The following is a 17,042-nucleotide window of genomic DNA, read 5'->3' as shown; positions in this document are numbered from 1 at the left end:
TCTTCTTCTTCTTCTCCTTCTCCTTCTCCTTCTCCTCCTCCTCCTCCTCCTCCTCCTCCTCCTCCTCCTTCTCCTTCTTCTTCTTCTTCTTCTTCAAGATTTTATTTATTTGACAGAGAGAGCCACCGAGAGAGAGAACACAGGCAGGGGGAGTGAGGGAGAAGTGGGCTTCCCTCTGGAGCAGCTAGCGCTTCATCACATGATCCTGGGCTCATAACCTGAGCCAAAGGCAGACACTTAAGGACTGAGCCACTCAGGCGCCCCAAACTTTTTTCTTAATATCGCCTTAAAATTACAATGACTCCTTAACATCCAAAATCAATTATCAAGTTCCAAAAATATATCTCACTTTTTAATAAAAAATATATTTTATTTATTTATTTGACAGACAAAGATCACAAGTAGGCAGAGAGGCAGGCAGAGAGAGAGGAGGAAGCAGGCTCCCTGCCGAGCAGATATCCTGATGCGGGGCTCGATCCCAGGACCCTGAGATCACGACCTGAGCGGAAGGCATGGGCTTTAACCCACTGAGCCACCCAGGTGCCCAGGTGCCCCACATATCTCACTTTAATATTTACTGAGAACTTGCTATGCTAGCATTAGACACCTCTCCACATAATAACTCACTTAAATTGCTGTCATTTAAATTGCCTTTTTTCCCCCTTCTTGCTTTCATTCTTACTAAAAGGAACAAGTCTGTCTCTACCAGAGGATTCAAAGCGCTCCTGAGGGGGTCTTTCCCCGCAGAGCAGCCCGGCAGCGCCCGGGCCCGCCCCTGCCCTCCCACTGAGCGTCCTAAGTTCCGACCCGGAAGCCTCTTCGCGAAGGGATTCGTTCCCCAGACTCGCGCCTGCGGCCCCGCCTCGGTTGCCTCGGCGACGAAGGGCCGCAACTCCGGGGCGAGATCCTGAGGATGTCCGTGGGGACCACTCCCGGGGGGACGACCCCCGCGGCGACGACCCCGGCGGGAACCACACCCGAGTCGGAGGTACGCCGCCCCTTCCCGGCACCCGCGACCCTCGACCTCACGCCTCAGGCCCACGCGGCCCGCGGCTGGGGCCGGTCCCCAGGGAGGCGCCTGGCTCCGGGATTGGGAGCGCGGCGACGAGTGGCGGGGGGGCAGGGAGCGGACCGGAGCGGACCGGACCGGAGTGGACCCAAGCGGTGCCAGGGTCCGGGAAGCGCCCTGCGCTCCCGGAGCCTTGCCGCCGGCCGCGCCCCCACCCGGGAGCGCCGCTAGAGGTGCCCTGGAGTGGAAACTGTAGAAATTCCTCCCTTGGGTCGGTTCCAAGTTCCTGAGACCTCACAACGCCTTTCTTCTCCCGGATTCTCTGCCCTTGAAACAGGATCTTGGAATCTAAAATGGACCAGTCCCTTTTAGAAAGTGCTGCTAATTCTTTTGCAGTGATCATAGTTCCTGTTGCTCAAAGGTGTCATGGAATAATAACTCTTCATTGTTAGTAGAATGATTAATATTTGAAGGTCAGGGCTTGGTGTCTCCCTGATTATTTTACCATTTCTCTAAATACGGAGATACATGATAGGACAAAGGAGGGGCCCTGGAAAATCGACCTTTTGGTTTTGGCTTCATTGCTCATCATCCACTTGTCTCTTTACGAAGACCAACTTTCTCCAGTGGTTTCCTGTATATGGGAAAAAAATAAAAAGAAGGAGAAGGAGAAGGAGAAGGAAAGAAGGAGAAGGAGAAAGAAGGAGGAGAAGGAGAAGGAGAAAAGAAAGGATTTATTTAGGCCCCTCCCAACACCAGCTCTCAATAATAAATGGGTTTTAGATAACTTTAATTGCTCATAAGCTTAGTATCCTGAGATTTTAATTAAGAACATATCTGCTATTCCAGATATTGCTAAAAGAAAATGTTTACATCTTCACACGGAGTCCATCATGTTCTAGAAAGTTTTTCCTTGAATTTTTTTTTAAGACTGAAGGTGAATAATAATGTTATAATTGACATGGCTATACTCCCTTCTTAGTCTAAATAACATTTTTTGTGCAGAAGCTAAGTGTTAGCTGCTATTTTCTAAATGTAGAAACACACAGCCAATAATCTGGTGCCTTGCCTCAGAGATATATACAAGTCGTTCCCAATCCAGATTCTTCCCAATACTGCAGACCGCTAAATTAGCACACTGACTGTCCTATGAGCCTGTTGAAATTAGCATACATTAAAAATACATTTTAATGTGATAAACTGGTTACTAAGCTAGTTACTCCCTTGTGATCTCTAATGTAAGTAATACAATTTCGAAAGTGGCAGAGAAAATTTCCCAATTAAGTCGTGTTTTTTAAAAATATACAAAAACTTACCTAAGAAAATGCACAATTGTCAGCGTACAGTTGTATGTATGTACTTGTCCATGTAGATATAGATATGTCCTTTCTGATAATTTGGGGCTGATGAATCTGCTTTTCAAAAAAAATAAAGAAATAAAGAAAAGAAAAAGAAATACCCCCCCCCCTTTTTTTGAAGATGCAAAGAAGTGCTATGCCCCAAGGGAAAAGAAAATCACTTTTGTTTTTTAGGTGGGTCAGATGAGTTGAGTTAATTATAGACCTCAGGTGACTGTCTGCCATCTTAGCACTGTTGGTGGGCACATTTGTTAACTCCTCTTGGAGGAGCAGGTATTCCCTGTGACAAGCAATTCAGAAAGTATTCAGTCTTTTAGTTGGTAACAAACTGAAGAAATCAAGAGGGAATTTGGACTCATTGAGCTGTACTCACTTAGCCTGTACTGAGATGAACAGGCTGATACACTGCATGGTAGAACCCAGTTTCCATTCCAATGATAGCAGGGTTCCTCTAGGTCACAGAGAAGCCAGTGGATCTGTAGAGCCTGCATTCTTTAGAGTGATGAGGTCTGCTGGCTGCCCATTTGTGCCCACAATATGTTTTAGGTGTTAGATGGAAAATATGGCCGAGACCCCTCTTTCAGTTAGATACTGAAAGGTTCTTCTTAGGTCAGATTCTTTCCAGTGTTGATCTCCCAAGACCTGAGCAGGACCATGGGGGAGGATAACAAAATTATTACTTAAAATACTGTTGAGAAGACAGTAATAATATCCCTCAAAATGTTAATATACGGTAGTATTATTTATAAAACATTTAGAACTTCTGGGAGTAGTGTCTGTGAGTGAGGAGAATTTGACAAACATTTGGGCTTGTCCTTCTTTTTATTAGTGGTCTTTGAGTTTCCTTTCTTATTTTCAAAGTCCTGTTTCTCCTGTCTTCTTCCTCCCTTTCAGATGATGCAAGTAATCTTTACTCTTTTCCTAATATATAAAGTATTGTTTTACTAAGGATTAGCCTTTAACATGGCTAAAATTAATTTTGATAGATATATTTGATAAATTTGAAATGAGTACCTAATTTTATTTTCTTCTAGACATGAATCATCAGTTACGCCAGCTTCATTTACTAAATAAACCATCCTCTCTCTTCCCATTGAGAATGGACTACCACTATCACCTTATGTGTATATACATGTGAATGAACACAAGGATGGGCAGAATAGTGGAACAGAATAGAGACTCCAAACATGTATTTATTTATACACACACACACACACGTATGTATATGTGTGTGTATTTTTGAATTTCTGAAAATTTATATATATTATTTTAGATATATTTTTGAATATCTTTTTCTTTTCCACTGACCAGTTTTCCCATTCTTAAGTCAATGCCATACTATTTTATATTTAGCTTTAATATCTAATTTGGAAAGGTTCCTCTCACTATTTTTCTTTTTTAAAAAATATATCTATTCTTCCATAAGAATTTTTAAAAATTAGTTTATAAAGTTCTAGAATGATACAGTTGAGATTTAAAACTGCCATCATGTTACATTTGTAATGTAGGAAGGATTTAATTTTTTGAAGGTTTCCAATAAATCTCCTTTATTAAGTTTTTTATTAAACTTTTGATATATAATTTCTATAGGTCTTATATCTTTCTTATTATATTTATAACCAAGTATTGTTTAATCACATTTCTGCCATTTCCATTTCTAATTAGTTTCTAATATAGAGAAAAGCAATCGGCCTTTATATATTTGTGTTATGTTACCATCTTATCAAATTTCTTATTAACTGAAACCATGTTAATACAATGTCAGGTGTCTTAGGTATACAACAATGTAACCTTCAAATAAAGACTTATTTCTTCATTTTTAATATTTAAGCCACATGTTTAGTTTTCTTATTATATTAGTTAGAATTTCTACAGAGTGTTAAATTTCAATAATGTTACTAGCCAGAATCCTTTTTTAGTTTCTGGTTTCATGAGAATGACTTCAGTTTTTTACCATTCAGTCTGATGTTTTGACAAATAATCTTTTTTGTGTTTAAGCTATTTTTTTTCTATTCATGTTTTACTAAGAGTTTTGCTCCTGAATTCTAGCAAGTGCCCACTTAATATTTCATTATTATATCATTTTTTATCATTTAATTGGACACAAAAAGTATCTTGTTAATGATGACCCATCCTTGAATTTCTGAAATTAATCTTATTTGGTCATAATGATAGCTTGTTTTTCCTAGTACACTGTTGGATTCAACTTTCTAAGACAATATTTTAATTAAAATTTTTACATCTGAATTACATCTGAAATATTGATTTATAATTTCCATTTTGTGCTTGTTTAGGTTTTTGTGTGTAGACTCTGCCAGCTTCTTAAAAATGAATTGTCTACAGTCTGTAATTATTAGTCTAACAGAATTTATGTGTTCTTCATTGTTAGGTAGAACTTCAAGTGTACAACTATCTGGGCGTGGTGACTTTTTAAAAAAGTAGACTTACAGTTTAGTTTATGTGGTCAGTTCCGTTCTCTTTCTTACCCCTGTTCAAATTTGATGACTTATACATTGTCTTGTAATTTTCAAATGTAAGTCTATAGAATGTCATATGTTTATTTTTTATTTAACCATGTTTGCCAAATATTTTTGCCTATTTTATTCATCACTTTAAAGAACTAGTTCTTGTTTTCACTTATCCTTCTTTAATCTGTTATTATTTTTTTTAATATCTTTCTTTTTCTTAAATTGGCTCCTTAACATGGCCTGGAGTGTAGTGAGGCAAGTAGGGCAGTCTTCTTGGGCATAAAATTTAAGAGATGCCAGAAATTCAGTAGTCAAGGTACTTAACTTCAGTCGAAGGCTTTTTTTTTTTTTAATTAAAAGTTAATACAAAAAGCTCATAATGTATCAAAATTTTAAATAAAGACAGAATCAGTAGTACTGATCTTTCCTTTTGCCTCAGGCTCTGACATGGCTCAACACAGTGTTGCTCCTTAGTTCATTTATTTTCATGCTTGAAGAGAGACTTTCTAAGTATAGAAATTGTAGGCTAGTCTATATTCTTTATGACTGCGAAACTCCTCTTAGTCATCTTTGATGAACTATGTTATCTTTTTTTTAATGAACGTTTATTAAGAATCTTTTGGGATACTACCAGTGATGGATAGAAAGATATCTCAAAAGCTTAAATTCTAGAAGGAAGACATACAATGTGGAAAGTTTAGGTGAATAAGAGAAGAAATTCAGAGAAAGGATTATCGGGCATATAATATTAGGCTTACAATTTTATTGCTTCTGGAATAATTGCTAAAATTACCAGGTGGCGGAATAAAATGAGTTACAGTGAAGTTTAGCTTACATATTTTTCTAGTCAGAGATGGAATTTTACAGAGAAAACCAAATTACATATCACATTTTTATTAGCCTATTCATGAATTTTGTATTGTATCTTTAATTTTTATAAGTCAGAATATATGTGTTGAAAGATTAAAGACTTTTACCACCTTATATCCTTTCAAGTGCAAGGTGGTATATAAACAAACAAGATAGAGCACTAGTTTAAAATAGGTTCAGGACATGAGAGACTATGGACTCTGAAAAACAATCTGAGGATTTTGAAGGGGCGGGGGGTGGGAGGTTGGGGGAACCAGGTGGTGGGTATTAGAGAGGGCACGGATTGCATGGAGCACTGGGTGTGGTGCAAAAACAATGAATACTGTTATGCTTAAAAGAAATAAAAAAATAAAATAAATTATGTATATAATATATATATATGTTATATATATATATATATTCCTCAAAAAATTTAAAAAAAAATTAAATAAAATATAAAGTAGGTTCAGGAATTCAATTTAAGACAAAAGAAAACAAAACAAAAACCAGAGGCAAACCCTCCTACAAGATGATTATCTTAAACTATCCAGTTTTAGTAAAAAAATGAGGCACTAATATTAGGCATTTTACCTAGAATTATTATTGTACAAAAGATTTAAGATTATTGTATTCCCTTTCATACAGTCTTGTGTGACCTATTTTTCTCTATCCAGAAAATTTTCACATCAAATAAAATTGATCTGAATGTCTGTACAGTGTACCCTCCATGCATATTTTTGTTAATGATAGTAATCTTGTGTCTTAAAACATTTCAAAATGATTTTTTTACCATGAATTCAACTTAGATTCAAATGACTTGCTGTAAGTCACAAAATTAATCAGTAGTCAAACCCTCTGAGCCCTCCAAATCCAAGTCCTATTATTCATCATTCACTATCATCTAATAATGTCATCAGATGATAGAGATGAATTCAGACAGTCAATTAACAACCTATGTTGACATAACTAGGATCTGCAGAATTGTAAAAAGAAGTAAAAGATTGAATGACTGTCCCTGAGGAATTTACAGTCTAATGGAGTTGACAGTATAGGAATAATTATACTTTACGGCTAATAATAAAAAACATACCAACAAACATTTAACAAATATGTAGTCATATGTTATTGACTAAAATACCATCCGGTCTAAAAACTGAGTTCATACAATTCAATTTACAAGATCTGAGAGCCTACTAGATGCAAGGTATTCTATCAGGTACTAAAATATTTTTTTTTCTTATTGAGTTTATAAACTAATTGAATGATATAGTTTAGGTTATAAACTAACTGAATAACCAGTTTAGTTACTTTGCTAACCCTAGGTTACAAAAAGATAGCTAATAAAGTAGCATATTTTATGACTAAATTAGATTTTTAAAAATAAAAATACAATAACCTAATATTAAATACAAACATTAAGTTGTTTGCCATTACCAATAAGTTTTAGTTTGGGGATTTTAGTACCCTTGGAAAGAAATAAGGAAAATGTAGGATATGATCTTTTTAGCTATAGCAAAGCATTTTGTTGTTGTTCTTATTCATTAGAACCCATTCACATGGAAGGATAAATAAATATTTATTGAATTGAAAACATTTGCCCCCACCTTACCCCAAAATCTCACTTTTTTTTTTATTTTTATGGAGCTACTGCTTTTTACCTCTGCTTCTCAGTCTCCTCTTCCATCCCCCACTCACAGCTCTTCTCCCCATGCTCTGGCTCGGGGCAGTTTTATCCATTGTCATACTTGGAGTGACTCTTAAGCCAATATTTTTAAACCGGATTTTTCTGAGTCTAGCATTTCTAATTACCTTCTAAACATTTCTTCCTCGATATGCGTATTCCACCTTAAATTCAACCACTGAAATCAAACTTGTCATGTTGCCCTCTTAAAACGGGTATCATCTTCCAATGCTTTTATTTTTATTGGTGTAACAAGAGTGCCACATACGGTTTTTACAGACTGTACTCTGATCAAAAGGACTCAGCTTCTGGAGGGCCTGAGAATTTCCACCTTTCTCTTTTTTCAGTCATCTATTTCAGATACATATACTATTTATTCTTACCACTTTTAGTCCCCCAGATAATGTTGCATTCACCCCTTTCTTTTCATGCACATTGCTAGAAGCCCAGTGCAATCCCATGCCTCATTCCTAACCAGTCTCAAAGACATTTTCATTAAACTTTCCTCTGTGTCCTTTCTCTGCTCCTTTCCTTTCTTCATTCCCCTACAAATTGCCCTTCCTTAAAGGACAGTTTTATCTTATCATTTCACTGCTAAAAACTTCATGGGTTCCTTACTGTCTGTATTATTAAGAACAAACTCTTCAGCTTGTCACTCTTTGACCAGCCAAGGATCTAAAATATTTGTGCTCTCTTGTGCAATAGGTTGCATTTTGTAATCACTCAGTAAATATTTATTCCAGTATTAAATTTGAGATCTCCCACAACATGTTCCCAATGCCCACTTCCCACTTAGGTCCAACTAGTCCCTGACTTGTACCCAAGGCACCATTGTGTGAATTACTTGATATTTACAGAACCAGTCCACATGTGTTCTGTTGCTGATTCATTCCATCATTCTTGTCCAGCCTTACCAAGTGCATTTCTGGACCTCCTCTCTATAGGCTCTCTTTGTCCTGTGTCTATTCTTGTCCTTTTATTATGACTCACTTATTTTATTTTCTCGTTTTAAAGTCACCCTTGGTTTGTTCCTTCCACTAGATGTTAAGTTATTGAGGCTAACAAGTTTTTTACTTGTCTTTGCCTCCTCTTGAGCCCCACACTCAATGAGGAACATGTAGGTATTTTTTTTGTAATTTTTTTATTTTATTTTTTATAAACATATATTTTTATTCCCAGGGGTACAGGTCTGTGAATCGCCAGGTTTACACACTTCACAGCACTCACCATAGCACATACCCTCCCCAATGTCCCTAACCCCACCCCCTCACCCAACCCCCCTCCCGCCAGCAACCCTCAGTTTGTTTTGTGAGATTAAGAGTCACTTATGGTTTGTCTCCCTCTCAATCCCATCTTGTTTCATTTACTCTTCTCCTACCCCCTTAACCCCCCATGTTGCATCTCCTCTCCCTCATATCAGGGAGATCATATGATAGTTGTCTTTCTCCGATTGACTTATTTCGCTAAGCATGATACCCTCTAGTTCCATCCACGTCGTCGCAAATGGCAAGATTTCATTTCTTTTGATGGCTGCATAGTATTCCATTGTGTATATATACCACTTCTTCTTTATCCATTCATCCGTTAATGGACATCTAAGTTCTTTCCATAGTTTGGCTATTGTAGACATTGCTGCTATAAACATTCAGGTGCACGTGCCCCTTCGGATCACTATGTTTGTATCTTTAGGGTAAATACCCAGTAGTGCAATTGCTGGGTCATAGGGTAGTTCTATTTTCAACATTTTGAGGAACCTCCATGCTGTTTCCCAGAGTGGTTGCACCAGCTTGCATTCCCACCAACAGTGTAGGAGGGTTCCCCTTTCTCCGCATCCTCGCCAGCATCTGTCATTTCCTGACTTGTTAATTTTACCCATTCTGACTGGTGTGAGGTGATATCTCATTGTGGTTTTAATTTGTATTTCCCTGATGCCGAGTGATATGGAACACTTTTTCATGTGTCTGTTGGCCATCTGGATGTCTTCTTTGCAGAAATGTCTGTTCATGTCTTCTGCCCATTTCTTGATTGGATTATTTGTTCTTTGGGTGTTGAGTTTGCTAAGTTCTTTATAGATTCTAGACACTAGCCCTTTATCTGATACGTCATTTGCAAATATCTTCTCCCATTCTGTCAGTTGTCTTTTGGTTTTGTTAACTGTTTCCTTTGCTGTGCAAAAGCTTTTGATCTTGATAAACTCCCAATAGTTCATTTTTGCCCTTGCTTCCCTTGCCTTTGGTGATTTCCTAGGAAGATGTTGCTGCGGCTGAGGTCGAAGAGGTTGCTGCCTGTGTTCTCCTCAAGGATGTTGATGGATTCCTTTCTCACATTGAGGTCCTTCATCCATTTTGAGTCTATTTTCATGTGTGGTGTAAGGAAATGATCCAATTTCATTTTTGTGCATGTGGCTGTCCAATTTTCCCAACACCATTTATTGAAGAGGCTGTCTTTTTTCCATTGGACATTCTTTCCTGCTTTGTCGAAAATTGGTTGACCATAGAGTTGAGGGTCTATTTCTGGGCTCTCTATTCTGTTCCATTGATCTATGTGTCTGTTTTTGTGCCAGTACCATGCTGTCTTGATGATGACAGCTTTGTAATAGAGCTTGAAGTCCAGAATTGTGATGCCACCAACTTTGGCTTTCTTTTTCAATATTCCTTTGGCTATTCGTGGTCTTTTCTGGTTCCATATAAATTTTAGGATTATTTGTTCCATTTCTTTGAAAAAAATGGATGGTACTTTGATAGGAATTGCATTAAATGTGTAGATTGCTTTAGGTAGCATAGACATTTTCACAATATTTATTCTTCCAATCCAGGAGCATGGAACATTTTTCCATTTCTTTGTGTCTTCCTCAATTTCTTTCATGAGTACTTTATAGTTTTCTGTGTATAGATTCTTAGCCTCTTTGGTTAGGTTTATTCCTAGGTATCTTATCGTTTTGGGTGAAATTGTAAATGGGATCGACTCCTTAATTTCTCTTTCTTCTGTCTTGTTGGTGTAGAGATGTGCAACTGATTTCTGTGCATTGATTTTATATCCTGACACTTTACTGAATTCCTGTACAAGTTCTAGCAGTTTTGGAGTGGAGTCTTTTGGGTTTTCCACATATAGTATCATATTATCTGTGAAGAGTGATAGTTTGACTTCTTCTTTGCAGATTTGGATGCCTTTAATTTCCTTTTGTTGTCTGATTGCTGAGGCTAGGATTTCTAGTACTATGTTGAATAGCAGTGGTGATAATGGACATCCCTGCTGTGTTCCTGACCTTAGCGGAAAAGCTTTCAGTTTTTCTCCATTGAGAATGATATTTGCGGTGGGATTTTCATAGATGGCTTTGATGATATTGAGGTATGTGCCCTCTATCCCTACACTTTGAAGACTTTTGATCAGGAAGGGATGCTGTACTTTCTCAAATGCTTTTTCAGCATCTATTGAGAGTATCATATGGTTCTTGTTCTTTCTTTTATTAATATGTTGTATCACATTGATTGATTTGCGGATGTTGAACCAACCTTGCAGCCCTGGAATAAATCCCACTTGGTGGTGGTGAATAATCCTTTTAATGTACTGTTGAATCCTATTGGCTAGTATTTTGGTGAGAACTTTTGCATCTGTGTTCATCAAGGATATTGGTCGGTAGTTCTCTTTTTTGATGGGATCCTTGTCTGGTTTTGGGATCAAGGTGATGCTGGCCTCATCAAATGAGTTTGGAAGTTTTCCTTCCATTTCTATTTTTTGGAACAGTTTCAGGAGAATAGGAATTAGTTCTTTTTTAAATGTTTGGTAGAATTCCCCTGGGGAATAGGGGATAAAAAGAGGTTCAGAAAGAAAAAAAAATTTTTTTAAAAGAAAATGAATAAAGAAAAAATATAAAAAAGAAGAATATATATATATATATATATATATATATATTAGATAAACTAGTTAAAAAACATTAAAAAAGAAAAGGGTAAAAGTTAAAAAAAAGTTTGGCAGAAGAGGAGAAAAAAAATTGAAAAAGAAAAAAAAAATTAACTGCACGGCTAAAGAATCATGGGGAGAAAGCCATGAGTTCCGTGCTTTGCTTTCTCCTCCTCTGGAATTCCGCTGCTCTCCTTGGTATTGAAACTGCACTCCTTGGTAGGTGAACTTGGTCCTGGCTGGATTTCTTGTTGATCTTCTGGGGGAGGGGCCTGTTGTAGTGATTCTCAAGTGTCTTTGCCCCAGGCAGAATTGCACCGCCCTTACCAGGGGCCGGGCTGAGTAATCCGCTCGGGTTTGCTTTCGGGAGCTTTTGTTCCCTGAGCGCTTTCCGTAGAGTTCCGGAGGACGGGAATGAAGATGGCGGCCTCCCAGTCTCTGGCCCGGAGGAGCCGAGAGCCCAGGGCCCCACTCCTCAGTGTGCCCTCAGAGAACAGCGCCCAACTACTCCCGTCACCCTGCCTCCGGCCGTGCTCCGAGCTGACCAAGCCTGCGACCAGGTCAAGGTAACCCCGAGCTGAGAGCTCACTCCTCGGCTCTGTCTCTGTAGCCGGCTTCCCCGTCCTAATACCTGTAAGCTCTGCGACACTCAGACAACCCTGATCCTTCTGTGACCCTGCAGGACCCGAGGCCATGCTGACCCCGCGTGGGCTTCGCCCCGGTTAAGACTCTGGAGCGATGTCCTTCAGCGGAACAGCCTTTTAAAAGTCCTGATTTTGTGCTCCGTTGCTCCGCCGCTTGCCAGGAGCCGGCCCCTCCCCCCATGGTCTATCTTCCCATCGCTTTGGATTCACTTCTCCGCCAGTCCTACCTTTCAGAAAGTGGTTGATTTTCTGTTTCTAGAATTGCTGTTCTTCTTCTCTTCGATCTCCCATTGGATTTGTAGGTGTTTGCAATCTTTAGATAAGCTATCTAGCTGATCTCCCGCTACCTGAAGTAGTCTCAGCTGCTACTTCTCTGCCATCTTGACTCCTCCTTTTAGGTATTTTTTAAAGTTTGTAATTAACTCATTCTTTTTCTATCAGTTCCTGGATGCCTAAGAGGACACATACAACAAGACCACAGCCCTCCATTAAAAACTCCAGATACCCAAGCAAAGATGAGGCTCATGCTCCTTTTCCTTTCTGAGTCTTTAGATGCTCTTACTGTATCTGCTCTCATCTCCTTGGCTTGCATTTGATTTCCATCCTGCATGAAGCAAGCACCCACTTGGCTGGTCCTGTGAGACCCACTCTGGGTCCTTGGATTTGGGTTGCCTGCATCATCTTGGTAATTATGAAGTGACCCTCAGAGGAACAATGGTACCCCAAAATTAAGTCTGCACAGCACAATTTGACTTTGGGGGATTGCCTACTCTGTTGGCGTAATGCTGCTGTAATTTCTGTCTCTGTGCACCTCTGTGTAACTGGTCTATTTTCTGGGGAAAAGGAAAACTGGGAGAGCCGATATGGGACCTATTCTCATTCCCTATTCTCACTCCCTGTTCATTCCCTGTGCTCTGGATTGCTTTAGTTGGCTCTGAAACTTTACTCTCACTTTAATTTGAAGATTCTCTGGTTCAGTTCTTGGACAGTTTTTCTTTAAGGCTATTAGCTGGCATAAGAGACTGAATCACTCAGCTCCAAAGAAAAGGGACACTTGTTCCTTCCCATCAGAAAGTGTTTTTAGGTGACTAAGAACCCAGGGAAGGGTCAGAAGTTATTTCTTATGTAGCAGTCCCTATAGAGGAAATCTTCTGCATGATAACTTATTTGTGGCTTGCCGGGAACACACACATAAGACTGATCATCCAAGTCCTCCAAGCCCCCACAGTGATTTAAGACTGTCACTGGGAGAAACCAAGACACATTTGGGGATGATCAGCCTATTGGTGACTCTCTGGGAAGTTCTTCCCATAAGCAGCACGTTTGATCCACCACATGTTTTCCCTAGTATAGAACACAGACTTCTAAGTCTTTCTTTCTTTTTTTCTCATTGCTGGGTGGATATCTCCTCATTGTAATGATATGATGTTGGTATTGCATTGAGGATTGGTGGCCAATCCTGTTGAGGACCAAAACTCTTAGAATTAAGAAGTGGTCCTGCTATACCCCCAGTTGCACTGGGTTTTCAGCTTCTAGGGGTAAGATGCTGGTCACTGCCAGGTAGACATTGCGTCCTTGAATGAGACATAGTGGATATTTCAGTGAGACACGTGGCAGACTGGTTACTGCTGGGTGGATGTCTGCTTGTTGGATTTCCTAGAGACATGTAATCTACCAAAACTAAAGCAATAAAAAGAGAGAGAGAGAGAGAGAGAGAGAGAAAATTTGAGCAAACCAGTTACTAGCAATGAAATTTACTCAGTAACCAAAAAATGCCCCAAAAACAAAAACTGGGACCAGATGGCTGCACAGGCAAATTCTACCAAACATTTAAAGAAATGTTAATACCTATTCTCAGACTATACCAAAAAAATACAAGAGGAAGGAGAACTCCCAAAGTCTTTCTATGAAGACAGTATCACCTTGATACCCAAACCAGATAAAGACACCACAAAAAAGAGAACTACAGACCAATATCTCTCATGAATAAAGATGCAAAAATCCTTAATATCCTTAAATCCTGTATATATAATATTATATAATATATAATAAGAATATATGGGATATGTAATATAATATTATATAATATATAATAATTTATTTAACAGAATATATAATTAATAATTATAATTATTAACAATAATTAATATAATATAATATATAATAATTTATTATGTATGGTATTATATATAATAAACTATATATAATATATACACATTATTCAGCCATAAAAAGATTAATCCTTGTCATTCATGACAACATGGATAGAGCTAGAGAATGTAATGCTAAGTGAAATAAAGTAGAGAAAGACAAATACCATATGATTCCACTTGTATGTGTAATTTAGGAAACAAAACAAATGAACAAAGGTTAAAAAAGACACAAACTAAAGGACAGACTCTTAGCTACAGAGAATAAACTGATGGTTACTGAAGGGGAGGAGGGGGAAGTGGGATTAGAGAGTATGTTATCATGATGAAAAAAATAAATACCAAAAATGGGTTTGTTAATTGAAAGCCATCACCCAGTTTTAAATATGCATAAAAGAGAGTTTAACTAGATATTCAACTTTTGAGAGGTACTATTACTTGAAAATGAAGAGAAAAATGATTATCTAGAAGACTGTTGTGTTTCACTTTTATTTCTGATGGCAACTAGAAACTAAGCACATTTTGATATTATTGGGTTAATAATATTATTGAAATAACTCATTCCTGTTGTTTTGTTTTTGTTTTGGTAGAGAGATGCTGAATTCCAGGAACATGAAATGATTCTGTCTCCAGATTTTCTTTCAGCTGCTCAAATCACTGAAATGCTGACAGAGGACATAGATGGAGTTCAACAGTAAGCATTTCAATATAACAACCAAATATAAAACAGTTCTAATTCTGCATCTATAAATGATCACAATATCCTATTATATATTTTAAACTTTTTTTCTAAAGAATTGTTATTATACATGCAAATATAGATAGATATATAGATATAGATATAGATATATCTCCAAATATATATAATCTCCAGAGTCTGGAACACCAAAATTCTCAAACAACTGACTTTTTACACTGCTCAGCTGTCGTCTTTATGCGAGAAATGCATTTCAGACCAACATGCAAATGTTAACAGAGAATAGGGATTTATTGTTAAAAGCAGACTTTAACATATGCTGTCTTCTACTTCTTTTCTCTTTCATTCGTAAAACTGTCAATTATGCACAGTAACCTTTAGGTCTTCTATCTCATCATGAAAAGAATAAGTTGTTTTTTCTGTAATATTAAGAATTAATATATTTTAATACTTTGGAAATTCTGAGTATTAGCCATCCACCTGTGATTTTTATTGTATATGAAGCTATACTAAATACTCTAATTTCATGTTTTTTTCCTAAAAATGTGAATATAACTGAAAGTATGGGAATAATTCTAATACATGTACATCTCATTCTCAAGACCGTTGATTTCTATAGCAAATCATTTACGTAGAACTCTAGTCAGATATATCTAACACACAAGTTCCTAAAATGTGTTTTGAGTAATCAGTCATCTTAGAAGTTATCTTTCTCTAATAATATGAAGACTGATTGACTATAATGTGTAGAGAGCCCACTTTACACATGATGTGATGTTCTGGACTGTAATGTCTCTTCTGCAGATCAGTCATCTGGATGTTAGGAAGGTATTGTGGACCATAATGGACAAACAGAAAATGACTCTGTCAGTGGCTATCATTTGCAAATCTTTCAAATATTGTGGAATAGAGGTGATTTACCACTAAGAAGGAAATATGACAGATGTACTGGCTGGAAGAGAAATCTGAGAAGGGAAGACATATTAAGAGCAGGCAAATGACACTGACAGGCCTTTTCCCGGGATGGTCTTCAGTTTCAGGGCCTGCAAATCTTGCTAGAAATCCTGGTATCTGTGATGTGGCCATATTGCTTACCATCTATATCTTTATAAGTATTAAGTCAATTAAAAATTTCACAGATTTTTAAACAAGTATATCATGGTAATTTTAACATTTTTATAGAAATGAATGGCCATTGGAAATTCTGAATTTTAGTATCAGAATGATTAGCAAAATTCTTTTATTAGTATCACTGATTATTTATGCTTTAAATATTTTCCATTTCTAGATAATTCCAAATATTGATCATTAAAGTGCAAAAAATAGGTATTTCATACTAGGCAAAATAATATGACAGATATTTCTTAGAGTTTATGATTTATTTGTATTAAATGTCAAAGATGCTATATTAAATTCAATTAATATTAAATAAAAGATAATGCAAACAAATTTTTTATACTTGTTTCATTCTTACCACATCTTAAGTTGTACCATACCTTGTGTGACGATCTTTTTTTCCCACTTAATGGCTCTCTTTGTTGCCAAATATTTAAATTCTAAAAGTATTTTTAATCTTTAAGTGGTGATGTCTAGGATAAAGGAAATAACACAGAGGGTGATACAGAAGTTAACTGTATAAAAACAACCAGGTTCAACATGGGTTGACCTTTTAGACTGTTTCATTAATAGAATTCACCTGAAGTAATCTCGGATTTTGGATATCAATTTTGGATAAATGACAGTGTTATGTCAGGAGCTATTTCTTTGCAGAGTAATTTTTTGAGGTTCTTTATAAGATTTTTATATTAGTAATCCTGAAATATTTGCAATCAATCATTCACTTCCCATTTAAAATAGCATTATTATAGATGGGGATTATATACTTTTCAAAATGACAGAAATATAATTTAGGTACCCTGTCACCAAGTAACAGAAGTATGCCAAAATCATGCAGTCTACAAAGCTATAAACCTATTTAAATAAATTATAGGAAATCACATTTCCCTACATTTTAAAATTAAAAACTGTTTCATGAAAGCAGCCAACCAAATGAAACATTATAGTATCATTAAAATATATTTCTAGATTATACTTCAAGTAAAGTTAAACCTCTGAGTACATTTCTCATGATCTCCTAACTATTATCAAACATTCTTGCTTTTAATGTAACCCTGATTTTTTACAGATACACCCAAATTCTTTTTGAAAAAATGTTAAGGACTAAATTAAAAATAACTAAACACAGAAATAACCCCGAGAGATCTTTTTTCTTTCTTTTTTTCTTAA

The 17,042-nt window shown here is 37.0% G+C and overlaps 1 protein-coding gene across 1 annotated transcript in view; it reads left to right on the top strand.

The window, feature by feature from the left end:
- Positions 1–808: 808 nt before the first annotated feature.
- CABCOCO1 (ciliary associated calcium binding coiled-coil 1) overlaps positions 809–17,042 on the top strand; it is a 122,616-nt gene continuing 106,382 nt past the window's right edge. The window contains exons 1-2 of the mRNA XM_032842332.1: positions 809–988; positions 14,650–14,753. Of these exons, the coding sequence (XP_032698223.1) occupies positions 914–988; positions 14,650–14,753 (179 nt within the window). The 5' untranslated portion in view covers positions 809–913. The remainder of the gene's footprint in view (positions 989–14,649; positions 14,754–17,042) is intronic.

This window comes from Lontra canadensis, unplaced genomic scaffold, assembly GCF_010015895.1.
Source record: "Lontra canadensis isolate GAN:19392208 unplaced genomic scaffold, GSC_riverotter_1.0 scaffold3, whole genome shotgun sequence".
NCBI lineage: Eukaryota > Metazoa > Chordata > Mammalia > Carnivora > Mustelidae > Lontra > Lontra canadensis.
Note: the sequence above shows the minus strand (reverse complement) of the source record. Positions and strands in the feature narration are given on the sequence as shown.